Source organism: Procambarus clarkii, chromosome 90 (assembly GCF_040958095.1).
Source record: "Procambarus clarkii isolate CNS0578487 chromosome 90, FALCON_Pclarkii_2.0, whole genome shotgun sequence".
Taxonomy (NCBI): Eukaryota; Metazoa; Arthropoda; class Malacostraca; order Decapoda; family Cambaridae; genus Procambarus; species Procambarus clarkii.
The window spans coordinates 9,300,124-9,321,881 of NC_091239.1; the positions used below are offsets into that span (position 1 = coordinate 9,300,124).

At 39.4% G+C, this 21,758-nt stretch overlaps 2 protein-coding genes across 4 annotated transcripts in view; both read right to left on the minus strand.

Annotated features, from left to right (window-relative positions):
• Positions 1 to 3,876, minus strand: part of LOC123746524 (tubulin polyglutamylase ttll-4) — a 62,253-nt gene extending 58,377 nt beyond the window's left edge. For both annotated transcript variants that reach the window (XM_069318313.1, XM_045728072.2), the window contains exon 1: positions 3,702 to 3,876. The gene's annotated coding sequence lies outside the window, so the exon portion shown is untranslated. The remainder of the gene's footprint in view (positions 1 to 3,701) is intronic.
• Positions 3,877 to 18,635: 14,759 nt separating this feature from the next.
• Positions 18,636 to 21,753, minus strand: LOC123746523 (E3 ubiquitin-protein ligase E3D). 2 transcript variants are annotated; one of them, XM_045728067.2, is made up of 2 exons: positions 21,596 to 21,753; positions 18,636 to 19,879 (listed from the first exon to the last, which is right to left on the minus strand). In XM_045728067.2, exon 2 carries the CDS (start codon positions 19,851 to 19,853, stop codon positions 18,663 to 18,665), a length of 1,191 nt encoding a protein of 396 aa, XP_045584023.2. In that variant the 5' UTR covers positions 19,854 to 19,879; positions 21,596 to 21,753; the 3' UTR covers positions 18,636 to 18,662. The 2 variants fall into 2 exon arrangements, with proteins under 2 accessions (XP_045584023.2, XP_045584024.2); XM_045728068.2 differs by having other exon boundaries at positions 21,523 to 21,748.
• Positions 21,754 to 21,758: the final 5 nt, after the last annotated feature.

A 21,758-nucleotide genomic window follows, 5' to 3' on the forward strand; every position in this document is an offset into this window, starting at 1 on the left:
TGATCAGTATTGTGAGGGATACCTAGCTTGTTCCAATGTTCCTGAATTTACCTGATAGTCACTATAACATTCTAGTGGCCTCGACGAGGACAGAAAGCCGGAGGCTTGTCAAAGGTCCCCCTACGGTAATAATAGGGTTCAATATCCCTACGGTAATTAAATTAATAATAATAATAATTATTATTATTATTATCATCATTATTATTAATGAGAAAATCCGTGGGACCAGTGATGAGAGTTCGAACCCATGCGGTGGATGTTCCCACGCATACACTTCTAGCCACCAGACCACGACATGGTATAAGTTATTGTTGATGTTTAAGATTCAGCAACTAAGAACAAAAAGTTGCAAGTAGCACGGGCAAAGGTGAGCCCATAGTGGACTTACCTGGCACTGGAGCGGGGCTGTAACTTGCTGTGATGGTATAAGGATTGCAACCTGGAGTTCTACTGAACATACAAGGATTTCCTGAGGCTAGAAGCGTGTGTGAGGGTTCAAGTTCAAGTTCAAGTATGTTTATTGAGATAAGCAATAAATACATCTCAAAGGGATAGAGTAGCTTAGGCTATTTCTACCCTCCTCTACTTCAAGTCCCTCAAGGGGCGCACAAATTCAGTGAGTACAAATAGACAAATAACATTACAAGAATCCCATTTAACATTGCAGGTTAATATAGTAAGTACAGCATATAATTGTTACACTCTTGGGGCAAAATTCTTGTAGCTCCTAAGTATACTGTCTATCATACCATTATCACACAACCAAACAATTTGATGCGGTACACTACTTATTTCCTTATTTCTATAGTTATCAATAAGTTGACACTCTAATACATAATGTTCTAAGGTGTGGGCGTGCGGCATACTACATAATTTACACTCCTTATCTTTTTCACTGACATCAACACCGTATTGCCAGATATATTTGTATCCTAATGTTAATCTCATGTAAATTGAATCCTTCCAAGTAGACTTTCCTTTACCATAAGTGAAGGACGAATTTGTATTTATTATTGAATAATTCTAAAGTGTGTTACTACTGTCCACCATTGCCATTCTCTTTACCATTTCTTCACCCTCTTGGATCATCTTGATTCATGTTTTTATTTTTGATTCTTATTTTTTGAAAAAAAATCCAGATCCACCTTAGTTTCTAGACTACCTTTGAAGAGACTATCATGGATCGAGACAGGAATTGCAGACTTCCTCCTTGAAGGAGTTAATAGAGCAAGCCATAAACGCTTCATGGTTAATTTTTACAAAGGTCACCACTGAACTTGTACAAAAATACGTACCATCAAGGCAAAATACATGTAAAAAAAACTACATGGATGACAGAGACAATAAACAAATAAAAAACCTAACACCAAAGTGAAACCTTTGGAATAAAAATCAATCCACCAGGAATTTGAGATTGTGTGATATAAAGAAGGGGATTCAATTTAGTTATTCAGAAAATCAGATTTCTTTATTTATATATATACAAGAAGACCAAAACATACAAGATCAACCAAAAGGAACTATGAAAGGAAACTTGCTTAAAACATTAAGAAAGATCCCTTAGAAAAGACCTCAACCAAGTCATATGTTGATGATAGAATGTCTGCATGAATAGTTTACGGTGTATGGCTGAAAACAGGGACCCAAAACCCTGTTAAAATTTAAAATCCAACTGGAAAAGATCAAAGCAAATGTGGGACATTTGACAAGCTGCCGGTTTCCTGTCCTCGTCGAGGCCACTAGTGTTTGCTCAGGTAAAATATGAAAATTGAAAACTATTTAAGTACCCCTTAGAATTACATTTACAGAAAACCATTCTTTAAAAGGTTTCATAGAAAACGTATTTAGCATATACTTGTATATTTTTAAACCAATGATTCAAATTTAAATTTAAGTTCTTTGTACAAAGTCTTTTTATAATAAATCATAAATCAAATTGTACATTACTCTTATCCATTTTATTCATTTAGTTGGCAGCTTGTCTAACATCCCTCCGATCTGTTCTGAATTATTTTTTCCAAGCTGGATTTTTAAGTTTAGCAGATTTGGCATTTATGGCCTCGGCGGATAGGCTGTTCCATGGGTTTATATCCTTTGGGTGAAAAAGCCCAGGATGGCTACTAATTGTAATTCAGAGCTTCCTGTGTGGAGTTGATGTGTCGTTGATGATATATGTGTCTGATAAGTATAGTCTGCTCAACCGAATATAGGCATAGATTACATTCCCGGGCACAGCGAGACATTTGGAGTAGTTGAATTTGAAGAAAGCAGAAGACAGTCAGGAAATAGCAGATCCATTGTTTATGACGATGAAATGTGACAAATACCTGTAAAGGTGTTTAAAAAATCAGTCAACTGATATGATGTCACAGCTCAAATAAGACTGTTACAATATTTGTTCAGATAGGGGGTACACACTAGATCATTATTACATCTTACCACGTGAAAAAATAGCAATGTAGATATCTCTACTTCTGGCATGAATTGCAAATCATTTTCTTTCAAATTATAAAATCTGAAATTCCTGCACTGTGTCCACAATTCACTTCTAGTAGACAAAATATCGTATATATGAAGAAAGCATGCAGTGTGCAGTGCCAATTTCATAGGTGCCAGAGCTCTGGGGGCCTGATAAAAGCCTGTCATCTCCTATTCTGTTTCATATGTCACACGATCAAGTATTTCGTGTTTGTACTCACTAATTGTCATAAGAACATAGGTACAAAGGTAACTGCAGAAGGCCTATTGGCCCATTTGAGGCAACCCCTATTTATAACCACCCAGTCTTACTCATATACATGTCCAACCCACGCTTGAAACAATTGAGGGATCCCACCACCACGTTACGTGTTAATTGGTTCCACAAATCAACAACTCTGTTACTGAACCAGTATTTACCCAAGTCTTTCCTAAATCTAAACTTATCCAATTTATTCCCATTGTTTCGTGTTCTGTCTTGTGTTGATACTTTTAATTCCAGTTTGAAGTAATTATCAAAAGAAGGCACGAAGCCGGCAATAGTCTATGTAGCACCATTAAATGTGCGGGATATTTATAGGGCACTGAATATCACTAAGGATGCCAATAGAACAAAAGCGCGCAAGGCGAACGATATCGAAGGTATCCGAAATAGCAAGAATTCTAATGTGTGACAAGTGACCGCGAAGGACGGTCGGTCAGACAAGACACACGCATGTCCTAGAAGTCCGGACATTCAACAAGGATATGCACGACCGTAAGGACATTCAATAAGGATATGCACGACCATAAGAGGGACAATGCAGTTTGGACAGTAGGAAGCAGGGCGGTACTCCATTAAGTGCCCGAGTATGACCAATACGTAACCTTGCCAGAGCCATTTCCCACCGCCAGTTACGGTGGTAGGAGGAAGGCCATGGGGGGACACATTACTCTCAAGAGCACGCAGCTAGTTACCAGTAACAGAAGACCAACGACCCTTCCAACGAGCAAGGATTGAGGAATGAATAACCGAGTAGAAGTCGGAATAGGGGGATACCTTTATGGGAGCTGGGACAAGTGCTGGGACAATATGACTGGGAACTCATCAAAACTCCACTGTCTTAAATCTACTGGAGATAAGAAACACCCAAGGTTAAATTTCGACTACTACAGGATGGACTGGATTATCCAGTTTGAAAATTTGAACTAGTAGCAGTCAAAACACAACTTTTGCCACTTACTGTCATCATTATCAGTCTCCTGTACGTTATTCTTCTTACACACTTTATTTTGTTTACCAAAGAAGGAAGTCAACACCGTTTGCTTAGAAGCCATGATGGCGGTGTTAGCGAGAACAAATGCTTCTATATTAGAGAGAAATCCATGGACCACCAGCCACTACTCTACTAATGACACTGAAACACACACTCAAAGTTGCCAACACAGTATTTCACACGACGCTACAACCACCCCAAAAAACACTACAATACGTAAAGTTGTGTGTAGCAGTTTTGTCGTTTTACTTGCCTAATATGTAATACTAACATTTTGTATGAATAAAGAATACCCGTCTAATGAACTACTGCTAAAGCCATAAACATTATCGTTGAATATTGGTATCCAAAGCGGTAGGTTGGCAACTGTCTCATACCGTTTGTCTGACATTAATGGACAGGAAGCGTTCACGTGGGTCGGGTATTATGTTTCGTACCAGTATAATTCTTAGTCTTACAAGTATAATCCACAGTCTTACCTGGGACGCGGTCGGGTCAAGATACCTGCTCCGCACCTTCCCCCCCCCCTCCCCCCATGCTGGGTACTGAGATGGAGACTCAGTCACCAGAAGACATGGCTACTTCTCACGGCGTTATTAACATGGACTCTGAAAGCAGCCAGTCAGACGAGGAGGGCGTGTTTCAAGAAGTTCTGACAAGGAATAAGAAGAAACGAAGAAGACAGGAGGCAAGGCGTAGTGTGGACAGTAATACACTTAACGGAAACGATAAAAGAATGAAGAACGACGCCGAGACTGATGCAGACAAACGGACGGAACGATGTCAGGAAGGTGAGGATCAGCGGAGATGGAGGCTTCTCTTCCCTGCCTCATGCACGCTGGCCTATCATCAGAAGCTGCTGTGGACCGTCAAACTCGGAAGAGAACACCGCAAGTTCGAGCCCCTGCTGAAGGAAGGTGTAAACAGACCTTACTTAACGGTAGGTTCTATGGAGGCAGTGGAGTATCTTACCCAGCAAGGATACGATGGAATTCTTATGGAAATACCGGAGGGGAACGAGAAGCTGACGAAGGTAATTATCTATAAATACCCTCAGATTCTGGACCCCGAGTTTATACTCGACGACCAACGATTTGTGTGGGCCAAGCGTCACCTTATTAAAGGTGAAGCTAGGAGTCAGGTGGTGGCTCTAGTGAGAGGTGACGTACCCGAAAAAGTGTTCATCACCGGGGCTGGCTACAGGCATGTAGCAAAGTATGTGGAAGAGCCCATAATATGCCTGAAATGCTGCAGATGGGGGCATAAATCCTGGAGATGTCAAAATGATCCACGATGTCGTTTCTGCGGAAAGTCTCACCTCTCTACTGTGTGTAGAAACAGACTGAATCTGGGTGAGAAAATAGTTCCCAGATGCTGCAACTGTGGAGGTGTTCACAATGCGAGCTCGGCTGTGTGTAGCAAGAGGCCGAGTATGGCTGTTCTCCGGCCGGTGAATGTTACAGAGCAAGCAAGAGCTCTTACCCAGACACCGGGAGCACAGCAAAACAGTCTGCCCCAAACAGTGCCAGTGAACCGGACGAATGCGTGGGTAAAGGAGTCACCTTTACTTAGGCAGGCTCCAGCAACAAGCAGCCACGCCAACACTCAGGACTCCGGCAGTGACAGTGTAACGGTGAGTGAAGTGGCTACTGTGGCTCAGAGAGAGGGTCATAATAATATGGTCAAGGAAGTGTGGGCTGAACTTAAAAAAGTTGGTGAGTTCCTCCAAAATCTGGGGCAGAGAATCGAGTCCATCGAGGCTAAATTAAACGTTCAGGAGGTCAAGGAAAATCACAAAACGGTGAAGGATAATCAGGATATAGTGGTTGAGGACAAAGATGAAATATTGAGTGATGAAATGAAGGAAAGTGAAGTGTGTGTGAATGATGGTAGTCGTAGTGAAAGGAAGAACCCTATAATTACACATAAAATGAAGGAATCATTTGGGCCAATAATGGACATCTCAGGGCTGAAAAAATCTCTTGAGAATCGCAATGTCGCTTTTACTGGTGAACTTGGGAGGAGGTGGGAGATGTTATACAAGGTATGGCTATCATTTAGTGAACTTATTGGGGATGACTTAGGCAATGAATTGATTAATAATGGATCACCCTAGACTGAAAGTGTTGTCATGGAATGTTAATGGTTTGAGAAACAGGGTTACAGATGTTCATTGTTATGTGATGGGAAATGATATTGATGTTGTAGCTCTCCAGGAGACAGGGGATAGGAATGAAGGATTATTGAAATTAAATGGCTATAAAGGGTTTCACCTCTTCGCTGCAAATAACATCAGAGGCACGTCGATTTATGTTAAGAACTCCATACCAGCAGAGTTAGTAGAACCGCCATCAAAAACGCAAGGTATAGAGAGTGTTTGTGTTAAATTATCATTAAGGGAAGGGGAATTTATTGTAGTTAATTTGTATGTATCCAGGAACTGCTTCGACGCTAACTATTTACCTGACTGCATTTATACTAATCCTTCACTGGTCATTGGGGACCTTAATGCTCGGCACACAAGCCTTGGGACAGTGGGTAGTATTAATGCTAATGGGGTCAAGTGGTTACAGTTTCTACAAGATCATCCAGATACCTGTCTATTGGGAAACAATGAACCAACTCACATCAAGGGAGGACGGCTTGACTATGCCTGCGTTTTAAACTCTCAGGGGATTATGGGGGAGGCTCGGGTTGTTCGGGAACTACTTAGTGACCACTTTGCCTTGAACGTTGAATTACCACTGGGGAAAAAACAAGTCCACTTTCAAAGGAAAAGGCTAAATATTAAGAAAGATATGAAAAATTATTTTATTCAAAATATGGGAGATTGGTATCAACATTACACGCCGCTCTGCGTTGATAGTTTTTACGAGGACATGGTCGTGAACATAGAGAAATTAGTACAGAGGGAAAATAACGGGGGCAGGGGAAGCAAGACGCACGGACCTAAGAAATTTAAATATTCCAATGATCAGCAAGTCAAGGGATGGGAGAGAATGCTACGGGGTGCGCATAAAGCATGGTTAAAAAATGGAAGGAGGGATGAAGAGAAAAATACAATGTTGGAAGTGGCTAGGGAATGCAGTCAGGTGAGGAAGGAGGCGCGGGACAGATACTGGCAAGACTTTGCTCAGGCCATTGGTAATACTAAGAACCTTAAAGACATATGGAGAGCAGTAAATAAAGTCAGGGGTTGTAAGACTAAATTCATTGCTCACTCAGATCCAGGGAAAGTTGCTAATGAGTTAGTAGATAAATGGGCAAGTGCTGCTGGTATGGAGTCCTTACCTGCAGACACGAGAGTCACCATTGAGTCATGGGAAAATATTAGAAATGGAGTAACTTTATGTGCCTTAAATACAAGATCTATAGCATGCACTGAGATAACCCACGATGAGCTACTGGATGCTATAAAAAGTGGCAGCTCCACTGCTCCGGGAAAAGATGGAGTAACGTATGACATACTTAATTATTTAGCCGGTATGAAACCTAATCCCTTACTTGATTTGTTTAATATGAGTTATAGAGAGGGAAAGTTACCAAGAAAATGGAAAGAGGCTGTCATCATTCCTATCCCTAAGTCAAACGGAGGCTACAGACCTGTCTCCTTAATATCCTGCTTTTGTAAAATGATGGAAAGGATTTTGTTAAATAGGCTACTCTACCTTGTAGGTGATAACATGTCCAATAATCTCTTTGGTTTTATCAAAGGCAAAAGTACTGCGGATTGTCTCTTAAAGTGTTTGTCTAATGTAGATGACAATTGTAGAGTTTTTGTTGATCTACAAGGAGCGTTTGATAAAGCCAATGGGGAAGTAATCTTATACGAATTAGCCAATCTGGGAATAACAGGGAGATTGCTACACTGGATAAGGGATTACCTGCAAGGCAGAAAAGGTCAGGTGTATTACCAGGGATACATGTCTGAGGAACGGAGGTTTCAGTTAGGTACCCCACAAGGGGGAGTATTAAGTCCCACCTTATTCAATGTATTAATGAACAGATTAGCATCAGAGATGTATCCTCCAGGGGTCACGACGATCATATATGCTGATGACATTCTTATACAAGGCACTTCTGGGAACAAAATTCAAGATGCTCTTAACATACTTGGTACAACCTGTCACAAGTTAGGCTTAGTTATAAATGCAGATAAAACCAAATACGAGTATAGGAAACGAAGAAATATAACACTTACTCTAAATGGCGTGGAACTGAGCCGTGTACAGAAGTACAAGTATCTGGGCATGTATGTTGGATACACATGTGAGAGTAAAAATGCTGAAATAAATCATATCAGCACCTTATGTAAAGCCCGTCTGCATCCTCTAAAAGCACTGGCTTTTTCTGGTAAAGGTGTTGGGGTACCTATCTTGCGGATGTTATACATAAGCACTGTTCGATCCCTGATAGACTACGCAGCACCCGTATTGTCTTACACAGGCCAAGGCAGAATTCAAAAAATAGAGCTGATACAGAACGAGGCTATGAGGATTATTCTTGGATGTCAAAGAAATGCAATGATTGAAATAATGAGAATGGAATTAAATTTACAGAGTGTGTGTGATAGAGTCCGTGACATTAACACTAGAGTATCTATTCGTTTCATGCGGAGAAAAGGAGGGGATAAGCTGTTTGAGAGCGTTCAGACCTGCTTGAGTGACGTACACACTTCCAGGAAACTGAGGGAGACTCGCTATACGAGAGGATTAGCTCATGACCTCAGGGAATACGACGTACTTGACTGCTGTAAACCCTCTCGAAAGTGTAATATGTCTGCTCCCTGGAAAGTACAGAAAATAGACGTCGAAATTGTACCCCTCAAGGTGAAAAAGATTCATCATGAACCGGGACAATTACGGTGTTTGTATGGAAGCATGATATCTCGGTTACCAAGAGGCAACAGTTTACATGTATATTGCGACGGGTCGGTGGCGGAGGATGGCAGGGCAGGGTGTGGTGTCCTAATAAGGGATTATACGGAGTTTGGGACTGTGGACAGGATAATTGAACTCCGGCTTAGTAATTATATATCATCCACACAAGCTGAACTGCAGGCCATTCTGGCGTGTTTGGAGGAAGTACGTCATGACGACAAAAATGTTTTTGTATTTGTCGATAGCCGAGGAGCACTGGAGTCCTTAAACAGTAGAAACCCAGTCTTCATGTCTATAGTGGAGGACTGTAAGAGAAGAATAACTGAGATACAGCTGAAAGGTTATAGTGTGAAATTCATGTGGATTCCATCTCATGTTGGAATAGTGCTTAACGAGGTGGCGGATGACTTGGCCAAACGTGCCACATCAAAACCACAAGTTGACATCGAATGTGAATTCACAATGAGACAAATAAGAAGCAAAATCAGAAATATTCAGGCACAGGCGGGAGTGGAGAGGAGAGAGATAATGTATGAGAGTAGTCAAACCATGCAACACTACATGTATGTGAGTCAAAACACCCATTTCACTTATGGTAAAAGGAGAAATGCTTGGAGTGACTCTGTGTACATGCGGCTCAGGCTTGGGTACAAATATTACTGGGAATATGGGATAGATGTTCATGGTAATGACACGAAGTGTAAACTATGTGGTATGTTAAGGTCTCACACCCTTGCCCATTATATTCTTGATTGTCCGTTGATTAGTGTATATAGAAACACTGAGATAAGGACTGTTCCTGAACAAATAGCCTGGATGTGTCACAACGGAAAGGTTGATGATATTCTTGAGAGATATAAGAATTTTGCACCAAGATTGTAATATTTTGTTGAATTATCTGCAGGTGTCTTGCAAATTGTCTATACAGTATACCTAGGTCATAAAAGTATTTGTGTGTACGTCTGATACCATACTACTTGTGAGGGAGGAAATGTATATGTTTACCTCTCAGAATGTTTGGTAATATGTTTATTTGTGATGTGTGTATATGTATATATTAACACGTTGTACTGAACGGGGTGAGAATAGCTTGAGCTACCTCATCCCTTTGTGTGTATTTTACCTCAATAAACTTATTTCAATTTCAATTTCAATTTCAATCAGCCATCACCTCCCTTAGCCCTATAATAATAATTATTTATTTGCAGGAAGGTACAATGGGTTGGCGAGATTACACAATAATGGTATTTTTACATTTATGCAAAGCCACTAACACGCATAGCGTTTCGGGAACGAAATATATCAGGCAAGATGAAAAGGTTCATTGTAGCAAGGGTTTTATATCAACAAATACCTTAATACAAGTTGACTGAGGTGATTACATTGGTAAAGATGTTTTAATTTGGGGAAAGTGGGTAGTACAAGATAGAGTTTGAAACAACTATGAGGATGAAATTAGGTACCTTTTGGTTTTACTTTTAAACAGGGGACGGGTTGAACAATTTTTAATTGATCAGGGAGCGATTTCTAAAAGTCTGGGCCCTTTTATTTGCATGGAGTGTTTGCACAGATTTTGTCCGACTTCAGGGATATCACATATATTTATTTCTGGTGTGGTGCTCATGGGTTCTATTTCTCCTATCAAGGGAAAGTTTCAGATCAAGATTAGCATTTTCAGGGTTTTGTACATGTAAATAGCACATGAGAATACTATGTGGAGTCAGTGGTTTTCCTCATTGTTGACTAAAATGTCTGCTTATCAGGTCCTTGGGGTACCACAGGATGTGACCTACATCAATTCACTATTGCTGTATTAGGTACCTATTTACCAATATGAAATTTGTGTACTTTTCTTTTCATAAGCACAACAAATGTGTTAAATTGCTTTATAGTCCATTTCCTGGTGGGTCTTTTTGTCCACACTGAAGGATCAGTATGACTAGAGGAAGGCTTAACGTTACAGTATATGCAGATCAATGCACTATGTGGTGTTAAGTCACCTACTATGTGATCTTAGCTAGTCACCACATGCAATTAAAGGAACACACATACAATGGAAAATATAGGCAAATTACAGTAGTTTATACAATATCTAGGGGGGATAGTTAGAGCAAAGTGAGTAAATTATCAAAAGATGTCACCAATCCTGGAAGATAGTGTAACAAATTGAGCAAGTCGACAATTTTGTACAGTAGTGTAGGAATATGGATGGGCTTTGAACCAAGGTCTACAGATAACATTTAATCAGAGATTTTGCCATTTACCAGTTTCAAGATGTTTATGTGGATTGAGAAAAATTCTTATGATGGTATTTATCATGTAGCATTGTGGGAGATTGAAGATTTAGAGTTGGAGCAATTTGTATATAAATAAGAGTATGCAAGAGCAAGTGAAAAAATGCAAAACCATTTTCAGACTGGGTGAATGAACAGCCTGTAACACTACAGTATCTCCATAAAAGCTTGGAATATAGATAACAGCCTTTCAAACAAGGGATGCTGTACCAAAGATACTTTTCAAAACAATAGTGCTTTCTAGGGTGGAATATTGTTACACAATTAGAGCCCCAATTAAAGCCTGGAAAAATTGTTGTCCTGGAGAATTGCAGTTCCTTTACTGCTAGAAACCACTATGAAAATTTAGATTATCGGGACCGACTAAAATGTTTACATCTTTAGAGCGCAGATAATTGGGATGCATCATAATTTACACCTGGAAAATATTAGAGGGACTGGTTCCAAATCACATCACACGAGATCAGGAGGCATGACGGCAGAAATAGCCCCATTGAAAAGCACAAATAGAATAGGTACACAGAACTATCAACATCAAAAGCCCAAGACTTCAACAGTCCCTCCACAAAAATTACACTAGGGGCCTAACTGGCCAGGCACCAGTGTGTTCAAGGGCGCTCGATACACACCTCAAAGGATACCTGACGAGCCAGACCAATTCCTACGTCAGGCTGTAAGCAGCTGCATCCAACAGCTTGGTTGACCACACCAACCAGGAAACCTGTCAGACATGGCTACGGGAACAGATCCTTTGAATCACTACAAGGTATGCAAACAATGCAGCAGCCTTTGTCAAGAGGGGAATAAAAAAAATAAAATAAAAAAACACTAGTTAAAAGGACTTTAAATTTTTAAACGTGAATGTCAAGCAGAATATAAATAAAAGTGGTGGGGGTACCTGTAAGGGTTGAAAGGTAATGTGCACGAGCCTCAAACTACTGCCATGCACCATCGGGAAAGATTAAGGCATCAGGGATAGGTATATACTGTATATCCTTGTATACCAGTTTATATTTTTAGAGGGGTACCAATGAGATGTTTTTATTTTATGTATTGTATATTTACCGATTTAAAAAAACAAAAATTTAATTCATGGTATACAAGCATACCACTAAGACCATTAATACAGTATTTTTAAAAGGTCACAGTACAAATAAACTTTCACTACCTCTTCCTTATAGCCAACCACTGACTGGACAGTCAAGTAATGGCATCTTAACAGGTTGGCATTCAATCCCAGACTGCCCAGGTGGTTAGGCATCATTTCTTTATCCTCCACTAAATCATTATCACCATATCCCTTCCAAGTGCTATACGGTATAGTCATAATGACGGTTCTCTCTACCTTTTTTCTTCCTTACAAGCCATTTCAAAAACCTTACAAATCCACCATGTTTTGTTGCTTACCTCAACTCTCACCGTTTATACTTGCAATATTTACCTACCACGTTGTACTCTACTGAATCTTCAATCATCCACATGTCTAAAGCCTTTATACAGTCCACACGGTTTGTTTATTGACTTGTGAACTCTACACCTTATTTTCATTTTAAGGTCTAAATCCATCCATGCTTCAAATTATAAATTTCTGCTATTTTAACATTCATACCAAATTATCTATCCACTGAAAACATTGCAGCCCACTTAAATTTAGTACAGCATATTTCCAATCGGGACTAATTTCACCAGCCACTCCTCCCACCCCCCATCAAACCCTTCCTACTCCACTTTAATGTTACAGATGCCTCTTATCAGTAAGATGCCAGGCATTAAAATGTTTCAACCCAATGCAGTACTGTATAAGCGAATGAAATTTAATAAGGTATCATTTTGCCAGATTTTTTTTTATTTTACTTATCTATAGGACAAATGCATACATGTACATATAGGATATGAAACATTTAATAGATAATCCTTTAAACAATTACATAGAGGAAAAGTTCTGGTGTGACGGCTTAATTCTAAGATGACATCCTTTTCAATTATGAGCCCCTGCAAGGTAGAAAATTATAATATAAGTAAATAAACAAGTTTATATAAATGTAATTATTATCATGCAAACAAAATATTTTACACCATTATCAAAATTCAAAGCACACTTGATTAACAGGGTACAATTAGTCAATATATTCTAAAAATATTTATGATTACTGTACAGTACTGACAAATCGACAAGAATTTACTTACACAATAATGTTGTTAATCGGAATATGGATAAGCTTGACAAAGAAACCAATGAAACCCATGATGGCAAATCCGATTGCTGTAGCCATAGAGATCTTCTGGAACTCCTTGCGGTCAGGCTTGGTGCAGCGCTTCACCAGTCTCATCGAGTCCTTGCTGAACTGGCGCGCAGGTTCAACTAGCATCATAACCTGATCCATGGTGCTGCAAGGAAAACAAAATATGATGCATGGGCAAATGTTGTATGATAAATTCAATTCATTTGGAGCAGTGTGGACAATAGAATAAAAATGCCTTGTGCAGCTTAGAACTGCTTAAATAACTGGGTTGCGAGAATTTACTAAAAACCAGCTCCTGTATACCCACATCCTGGACTGGCCATAATGCATACGTGATGGTTAATGACTACTTTATCACCCCTGCAGTATTTATAAAGTTCATCACATTATGCTTCAATAAATATTAAATGGTTAGCAGTTTATTTTGTACAACTACTGTACTGTACTATGGACAGCTGATCTATTAGCAGGTTTCTATAGTTTTTCCATGTACAAAAGGTTCGAGACAAAGAACTTCATGAGTGAGGCATATCTCTTGCTTTCCGGGAAAGCAAGGAGAACGTGGAATATATTAAAGTAAACACCAGGACGTTACAAAATGCTGCTGCTCAATTTCCGGTAAAATTTCTGAAGGTTATTGGCAGGAATCCAATGTCAGAAGACGTCTGTTACAAGGAGATTGTAAATAAACATTGTATGTACTTACTACTGTAAAAATTAGTATTAGGCATTCTATGATTTTTTGGGACAATCTTAGTTTAACAAGATATGGCAATTAGTAAAATCTGCAGAATAACCAAAACTGTTTAAATTGCAGATAAAGCATTTTAGTTGATAAGAAGCTTCAGCGGATAACCAACCCCTAGGTGGTTTGTTCTCTAATCTAGAATCCTGGGCACTAGACATGGTTGGGCAAGTCTCCCATCACCCGTTCACCTAGCAATATATAGGTACCCAAGAGTTAATCAGCTTCTTGTGGAGTTGCATCCTGAGAAGGGGTCAGTAGTTCAATCTTTGGAGGACCTTGATATCAGCCTAACTTATAATTCATTGTTTTGGGGATAGATTGCCAATGAATACATGTTAATCTTTTATCAAGGTTTCCCCCCCCCCCCCCCCCCCGGGGCTAACTACTGACTCCCTAGGATGCAACAACTACAAATCTACTCATTTCCAATTTCATGCGCTGTGGACAGCATAGGGCAAGATCGTCGTTTCTAGCCATCGACACCCAAATGGTATTCAATGTTGAAAATGAAACGACAAGAATGGTGTGGACCACTAGTGTATGCCAATGTTCTACCACACTAAAGGTATCCAATATAAAACAAGCACTAGGCAAAACTTTAGGTTTCATCAAGTGTGCTCTAAAGGAAATGGGAGCAGTCTTTAAACCAGAGAAGGGCCAAGACACCATGAAAGGGGCAATATGTATAAAATACAGAGCTGGGTTAGTGTCACCTGAACCAAAGTGCAATACCGTACTGTATCTCCAAATCTACTGAATGCCACCAACACATGCAGACCTTGTTATTTTTAACACTAATCAGATCTTAAAACTAGCCGATATATGACCACATGGAGGATAGATCCAAGGCCAAGTGATTATAGGACAGTGTACAATAGCGTTGAAAGGCCAAGTAGTATAATTTAGACAATACCAGTAAAACTTCTACTGTATAATCTTAATTTTACAAATAGTGGATGGAAAAGTTGTCATGTCCCCAAGTACCACAAAAACTGAACCAGCCAAAAAATTTGTAACATTCCTCAATAAGTATTATAGTACATTTAGACATTTGATATTTTTTATGAATACAGAAACTTTTCATTTTGAACTAATCAACAAGGGTAGTGTAGTGTTTTTCCATTTTGCTATACATGCCATTGGTGTTTCTGTAAAAGCACTATAGTAGTGTATGTACAGTTTTAAAATTAATTTGAACACCAATAATTTTATAAAGTGCTGGATGCTGGCAAACTTGGTAGTTTACTAATTTTGTGGCTGAGACGAAGCCTGTTAGACCTATGATGATTAACAGACTAATAATCAACCTTCACTAGGATGCAACCCACAACCATTTTCTAGTTCCCAGGTACCTACTTGCTACTAGGTTAATATAGGAATCAGGCTGACAAACTTTCGTAAACAGTGTCCTATATGGGAATTAACCCAGGATCATCGTTTTGAAACAACTATGCTGACCACACTAAAAAAATCCTCAGGAATTGACAGGGTGGACAAACTGACTTGGCATGAGTAGGGAAAAAAAAGGGAACTAGCAGGAGAGCGCCAAGCCATTACGACCATGTAACACTTTGAAGGGGTCAGGATAACATTTTGAGATGGGATGGGGGAAAAGGAATGGTACCCAGTCGAGCACGAGTAGAACATGACCAAGGGAACAAATGGTAACTGTGCCTAAATGAGCCACAGACATTAGCAAGAATTGAATTAGCTATGTGAAGTGGTCTGCCACAAATTTATTTTTTTAATGACATCACGTCATGTTTCTGTTCCACCTTGCAGTCAATAGGTACAGTAATAGGGAGTTAGACAGCTGTTAAAGACTGTATGGGATATGTCGTGTTAGAGAAACATGAAGGAAAATTGCTAGAGAGTCTGTACACTAAAAACTGATGACTAGAAAGGCAGGATCGAAATTAAAATTATGTACATACTTCACATAGCTTAATAGTACAGTCCTAGAGCAACAAACCCATTAAAAATTATACAAAATAAATATATCTCATCACCTGTTTTGTACACACGAACGACTCTTGAGAGGCTTCTATAATTACTAGCGGGTTATCAGGTTTAATTTATCACATCAAACTAATACCAAATCACTTGTATTCCTTTTGAACTACCAAAACATTACTGGTATAAAAATCCAATTCCATAGTGAATAGCGACGCCTTGCTGAAGTCCTGCATCAAGATATTCAACATATTATCATCACCACCAAGACTCCTGTTTACCTGGAAGGTTGAGGGCGGGATCCACGAGAACAAGAGAAGGGTGTGAGGTCCTAGGAGGACGTGAGGAGCCTGCAGGAGAGAGTACGGGTGCAGGAGGGCAGGTGACAGAGCTGTGTGTGTTGTGACTGTCACTGGCAAGGCTCTCCACGTCCAGCTGCCTCGTGACGTCACGTCCGTCCACACACCACACGTCACGCCAGACTCGCCAACCTCTCCCATTTCTACTCTCGCTTTATTATCGCTCTCTTATTTACTCTACTCCATTTATCTTCTCTTAAATATAACGTATATCAAACATTTATACCCTTATATTGATATAAGACAATACTTTATCTGTATAATTATATTGTGAATACGACTCAGTATTACTTTTGGTGGCTTTCTGTTCAGCCACCATCCGGTATATATATTTCTTCCAAGAAAATATTAATTAACATTATTTCAACAAAATATTTCAGCATTAAATATGCTAGTATTAAATATGCTCTTGCAATATTAAAGCTGAATTCATTATTATGGTATTATATTCATGTTGAAGTAGCAGATGCAACACTTAATGTCGACCAAATAAAAGCCATTTTATGTTACACAAGCACCGAAAACACTTTGTTTTATCTTTTACTATAATGTTCAGCCCATCCTCCAGTTTTGGTAGTACTTATAGTAACGTTGAGGACCATAGTATATATATATATATATATATATATATATATATATATATATATATATATATATATATATATATATACCGACCTACAACGAAATAAGAACGTAGAAGGGAACTGAACTATCAGGATAAAGCGCCAAGCCATTACGACTTATAGCACTTAAAACAGACCGGAAAACTATTTTTTTTTTACTTGTATTGCTTTGACAAATTAAACTAACCCATCTTAACCTGCCTAGACCCAATACAAGATATCTGAGGCCTAATATAATACATATATGTGCTATACTAGGCATATTTGTTTGTTTCATTTATTTTAAACGAATTTCATACTACAGTAGTAGTATACTACTTTATAAAAGCTACTTACGTACTATTTCTGAGTATTCACTATCGTCATAATAGTTACTATTTAAACAGGACGAAAACCGTATTTTTATTTTCATTTAATTCTAAATATAAATGCACTTCATTCTCGACTCGTAATCGGGAATTCCAGGTTCGAATCCCGGGTGCGACAAATGGTCGTAGGCCTCCAAATACATGACATAGCTGATGAGTTAATTAAAGAACCTATAAGCATGGAAGGAATTTATTTAATCCTGGATTGCCTATATGCAGTTTGAGAACAATAATATACTAAGAACTTCAACAAAACCTTGTAGATCAGCAGCAGTGAAATCCTCACTAGTAATTCCTTCAACTGTATCATCATACCTGATTTAACCGAGGGCCACTAACCCTAATGGCCTCGACGATGACAGGAAGCCGGCAGGTGTCGAAGGTCCCCTCAATTGCCTTGCACTTATTGATATTAAAAAGCATTTGCCAGTCTTCTGACCATTTGTGGAGTTCATGTAGTATGATATTGAAGCTCTTTGTAAGGCTTCAATATCATTATCATTTCTCATTTTACCACAAATCTGTGTCATCTGCAAATTTGATGATGTGGTTTGTAATATTCATCTGTCATATGACAAAAAGGGTAGGCCCCAAAATGTACCCCTGTGGTACCCCATTTATCACATTTCTCCACTCAGATTCATTCCCATTTAGCATGACCCTTTGTTTTCTTTCTTTCAACCAATGTTTTATCCTTTCTAATATTTTACCATTTATGCCATACTATCTATTGCATACTGTTATGCAAGACGAACCACACATCTATGGATCATCCAATAAAATCAGCAGACTCCTGGATGCTACTACGGCTCAACTCACTTTGCTATAAGTATTTCTGGTAATTTCCATTACTGTATTTGTTGATATAGACCTGAACACATGTAAACTGTCAGCAAAATTATTCACACCTTCTATCACTATGTGATGGAGTGCAAAAAAATATGTAAATTCATAGATAGTTCTATAACAAGTATTCAAGAAATGGGTAAATATTTCATTCAAAATGATCTACTACTAGAAATTTTAGCCAAATAACCCCACAGTTTGCAAACTGTAATGTAGGGTGGGTAAGCTCGACTTCCAGTTGAATGGGAAAAGGGAAATAGAGGACCTCCATGCACATCAAACACATGGGTGACCAGTCACAGAAAACATAGGACCTGATTCTCCCCCAGCAGGCAGTGTGGCAAGGGAAACCCTACCAGGCACTTGAAGGAACCTGCCAACAGATCCTGCGGGGCTTTAACTCGGACTTTGCAAGCACCATCACCATATGGTGATGGTTTCCTACCCCAGGAAACAACGCCTTGTTTCCTGGGGTAGGCGGAAACAATGTCCAAGTCTCTCGCATACACAATGCATACAAATCTCACAATTCTTGAATCATCTCACACTTATAAGTAAAATTTATAAGGATTTATGAAAATCAGGCATTATAGCTTTTACTTACAAAACTGCATTTATTTTATAATATAACCCAAGTTCATATTTTCAATGGTTTTAACATTATCAGGTAAGAAATAAGTAGATTTCTCTAACATTGTTTTGACTTCATCAAGCAACGAAATGCTGCAGGGAATAATGTGTACATTGATGTCATCTACCCATTCTCCTGTCTGACTGTCTTCACCTTTCTTCACAAGGTACAGTAATTTGATTGCATATATTTTCTTTAAACTGATGTCCTTTCTTTTTTCCAAACATAATTTCTTTGATGAATTACAATGCATTCCTTCTCTATCTCCATATGATTCTTGCAACATTGTTTCACACGAGGCAAACTCTGAAATATCTGAAACCAGCAATTTTTGGTTCATGTTCATTGTCACCATGTATAAATATTTGTTTGGATTTGTCTGTGCTTGCAGCACTAATCGACAATTTACCCCAAAATTATCCTTATCAATATTGTGAAATAAGGATATTAATATTTCAGCTGAATTTCTATTATAAATGGTTTTATCTTGCTGTGTTACCCACTCAAGACTTAGTGTCCAAACCTTCACCGAGAGATTAGCCTTCTCACCGAGGAGTACTCTACACTTGGAGCATTTTACAATGCTATCATCACACTCGGCGTTCATACATTCCAACAGGTTACTGTGCACAAGAAAAAACAATTCTGTGTAAAAGCATTCATCCGGGTTAGGCTGAAGTGATGTTGGTTTGAGCTTGTTTCCGTGCTCAGCATGAAGATGGCAGAACCAATCCTCAGATGAGTGGTCCCAATCGACTGATGGCAGGGGCATCACTCTTCTAAACTTTACATTACTGAACACGTAGGTTAGACACTTCTTGCACCGAGCTGATACCAACGAGCCTGAAAGAGAAGTATTTAGTTCTGTATCCAAGAACTTCGTATCCCCATCATTTAAAATATTACCACCGAGTGCAGTAATAAGTGACGTCATCTCACTAATTTGTGCACGAGCTGTGATAATGTTTGACACTTGAGTAATTCCTGTAACTGAATTTGATACTAAATATGTCCCTCTTGGTATCTTCAGACAAACTATGTTGCCATCTTGAAGTTCAACTGAACATTCAGATTTATCAACAAGTATTTTCTGGCAAGTGGTGTCTGGAGGCAGTGTGATGTACATATTACATGCCTGAATATTTGGCAACACCTCAATTAGAACGCGAGACATTCTGTTTTTCTGCGAGTGATGGCAACCTGTAAAAAGAAAAAAAATGTTCAAATGTCAGCAAACTATAATACTAGCAGTATTCCATAAAATAATTATTATTGTATATGATTATAATAATTTAATTTATTTTATTTATATATATACAGTACTATATAGCAATAAGGTGCTGGATTCTCAAAATTTTGATGTTATGAAATACAGTATGAAGATCAATGGTTTTTATATGCATGGATTATATGACCAAAAATCTGTCTTATCTGCATCTATACCATTTAAAAAATAATTGATAAAATTAAATGGAATGAAATTTTAAAATGGCTACCTGAGGTTTAATATGATTAGCCTGATTAGTAATTATCATAATTTTGTTATTCATAAATGTAAATGATTGGTTTTAAGGGAAACTAAATCAAATTGCCTAAAGAACAATATAGTGGAAGCTTGCTCTTATGTTATACATTTCCTTAAAAAATTCAGAGGCAATGACACCAATAACTTTTATCAATAATAGCTGGTCGATACTGGTTCCACGTGAAGAATGATGGACCAAACAACTATGGTACACTACACTAAATGAAATATCACTACTTTATATGAAAATACCACAGTAGGTTCCCTTTCTTTACACTCTGGTCATTAATAGACAGACTAGCCAACACCAGAGACCTGTAATACTGTATGTACTATCTGCCCAGCGTGACCGTCACAGAGAAGCCGGATCTGTCCCAACCTCCACTCTACTGTAGTCGTGATCTGTCCCAACCTCCACTCTACTGTAGTCGTGATCTGTCCCAACCTCCACTCTACTGTAGTCGTGATCTGTCCCAACCTCCACAGTAGCAGTGATCTGTCCCAACCTCCACAGTAGCAGTGATCTGTCCCAACCTCCACAGTAGCAGTGATCTGTCCCAACCTCCACAGTAGCAGTGATCTGTCCCAACCTCCACAGTAGCAGTGATCTGTCCCAACCTCCACAGTAGCAGTGATCTGTCCCAACCTCCACAGTAGCAGTGATCTGTCCCAACCTCCACAGTAGCAGTGATCTGTCCCAACCTCCACAGTAGCAGTGATCTGTCCCAACCTCCACAGTAGCAGTGATCTGTCCCAACCTCCACAGTAGCAGTGATCTGTCCCAACCTCCACAGTAGCAGTGATCTGTCCCAACCTCCACAGTAGCAGTGATCTGTCCCAACCTCCACAGTAGCAGTGATCTGTCCCAACCTCCACAGTAGCAGTGATCTGTCCCAACCTCCACAGTAGCAGTGATCTGTCCCAACCTCCACAGTAGCAGTGATCTGTCCCAACCTCCACAGTAGCAGTGATCTGTCCCAACCTCCACAGTAGCAGTGATCTGTCCCAACCTCCACAGTAGCAGTGATCTGTCCCAACCTCCACAGTAGCAGTGATCTGTCCCAACCTCCACAGTAGCAGTGATCTGTCCCAACCTCCACAGTAGCAGTGATCTGTCCCAACCTCCACAGTAGCAGTGATCTGTCCCAACCTCCACAGTAGCAGTGATCTGTCCGAACCTCCACAGTAGTAGTGATCTGTCCCAACCTCCACAGTAGCAGTGATCTGTCCCAACCTCCACAGTAGCAGTGATCTGTCCCAACCTCCACAGTAGCAGTGATCTGTCCCAACCTCCACAGTAGTAATGATCTGTCCCAACCTCCACAGTAGTCGTGAGCCACAGAGCTGTTTCCCTCTAAACCTCCTCAGTATAGAGCAGTTCGTCTTCTTACTCTCTTATAGAGAAGAGCCGCATCCCTCTGTAGACTTTCCTCTACAGAAGATGTTGGTTGAGAGGCGAGGACGACTCTTGACTCTACAGAGCTGTTGTTGTTGACTCTACAGTGTTACTCTACAGATTACCCGCGTTATTCTCCAGTTGTAAACAACAACAAC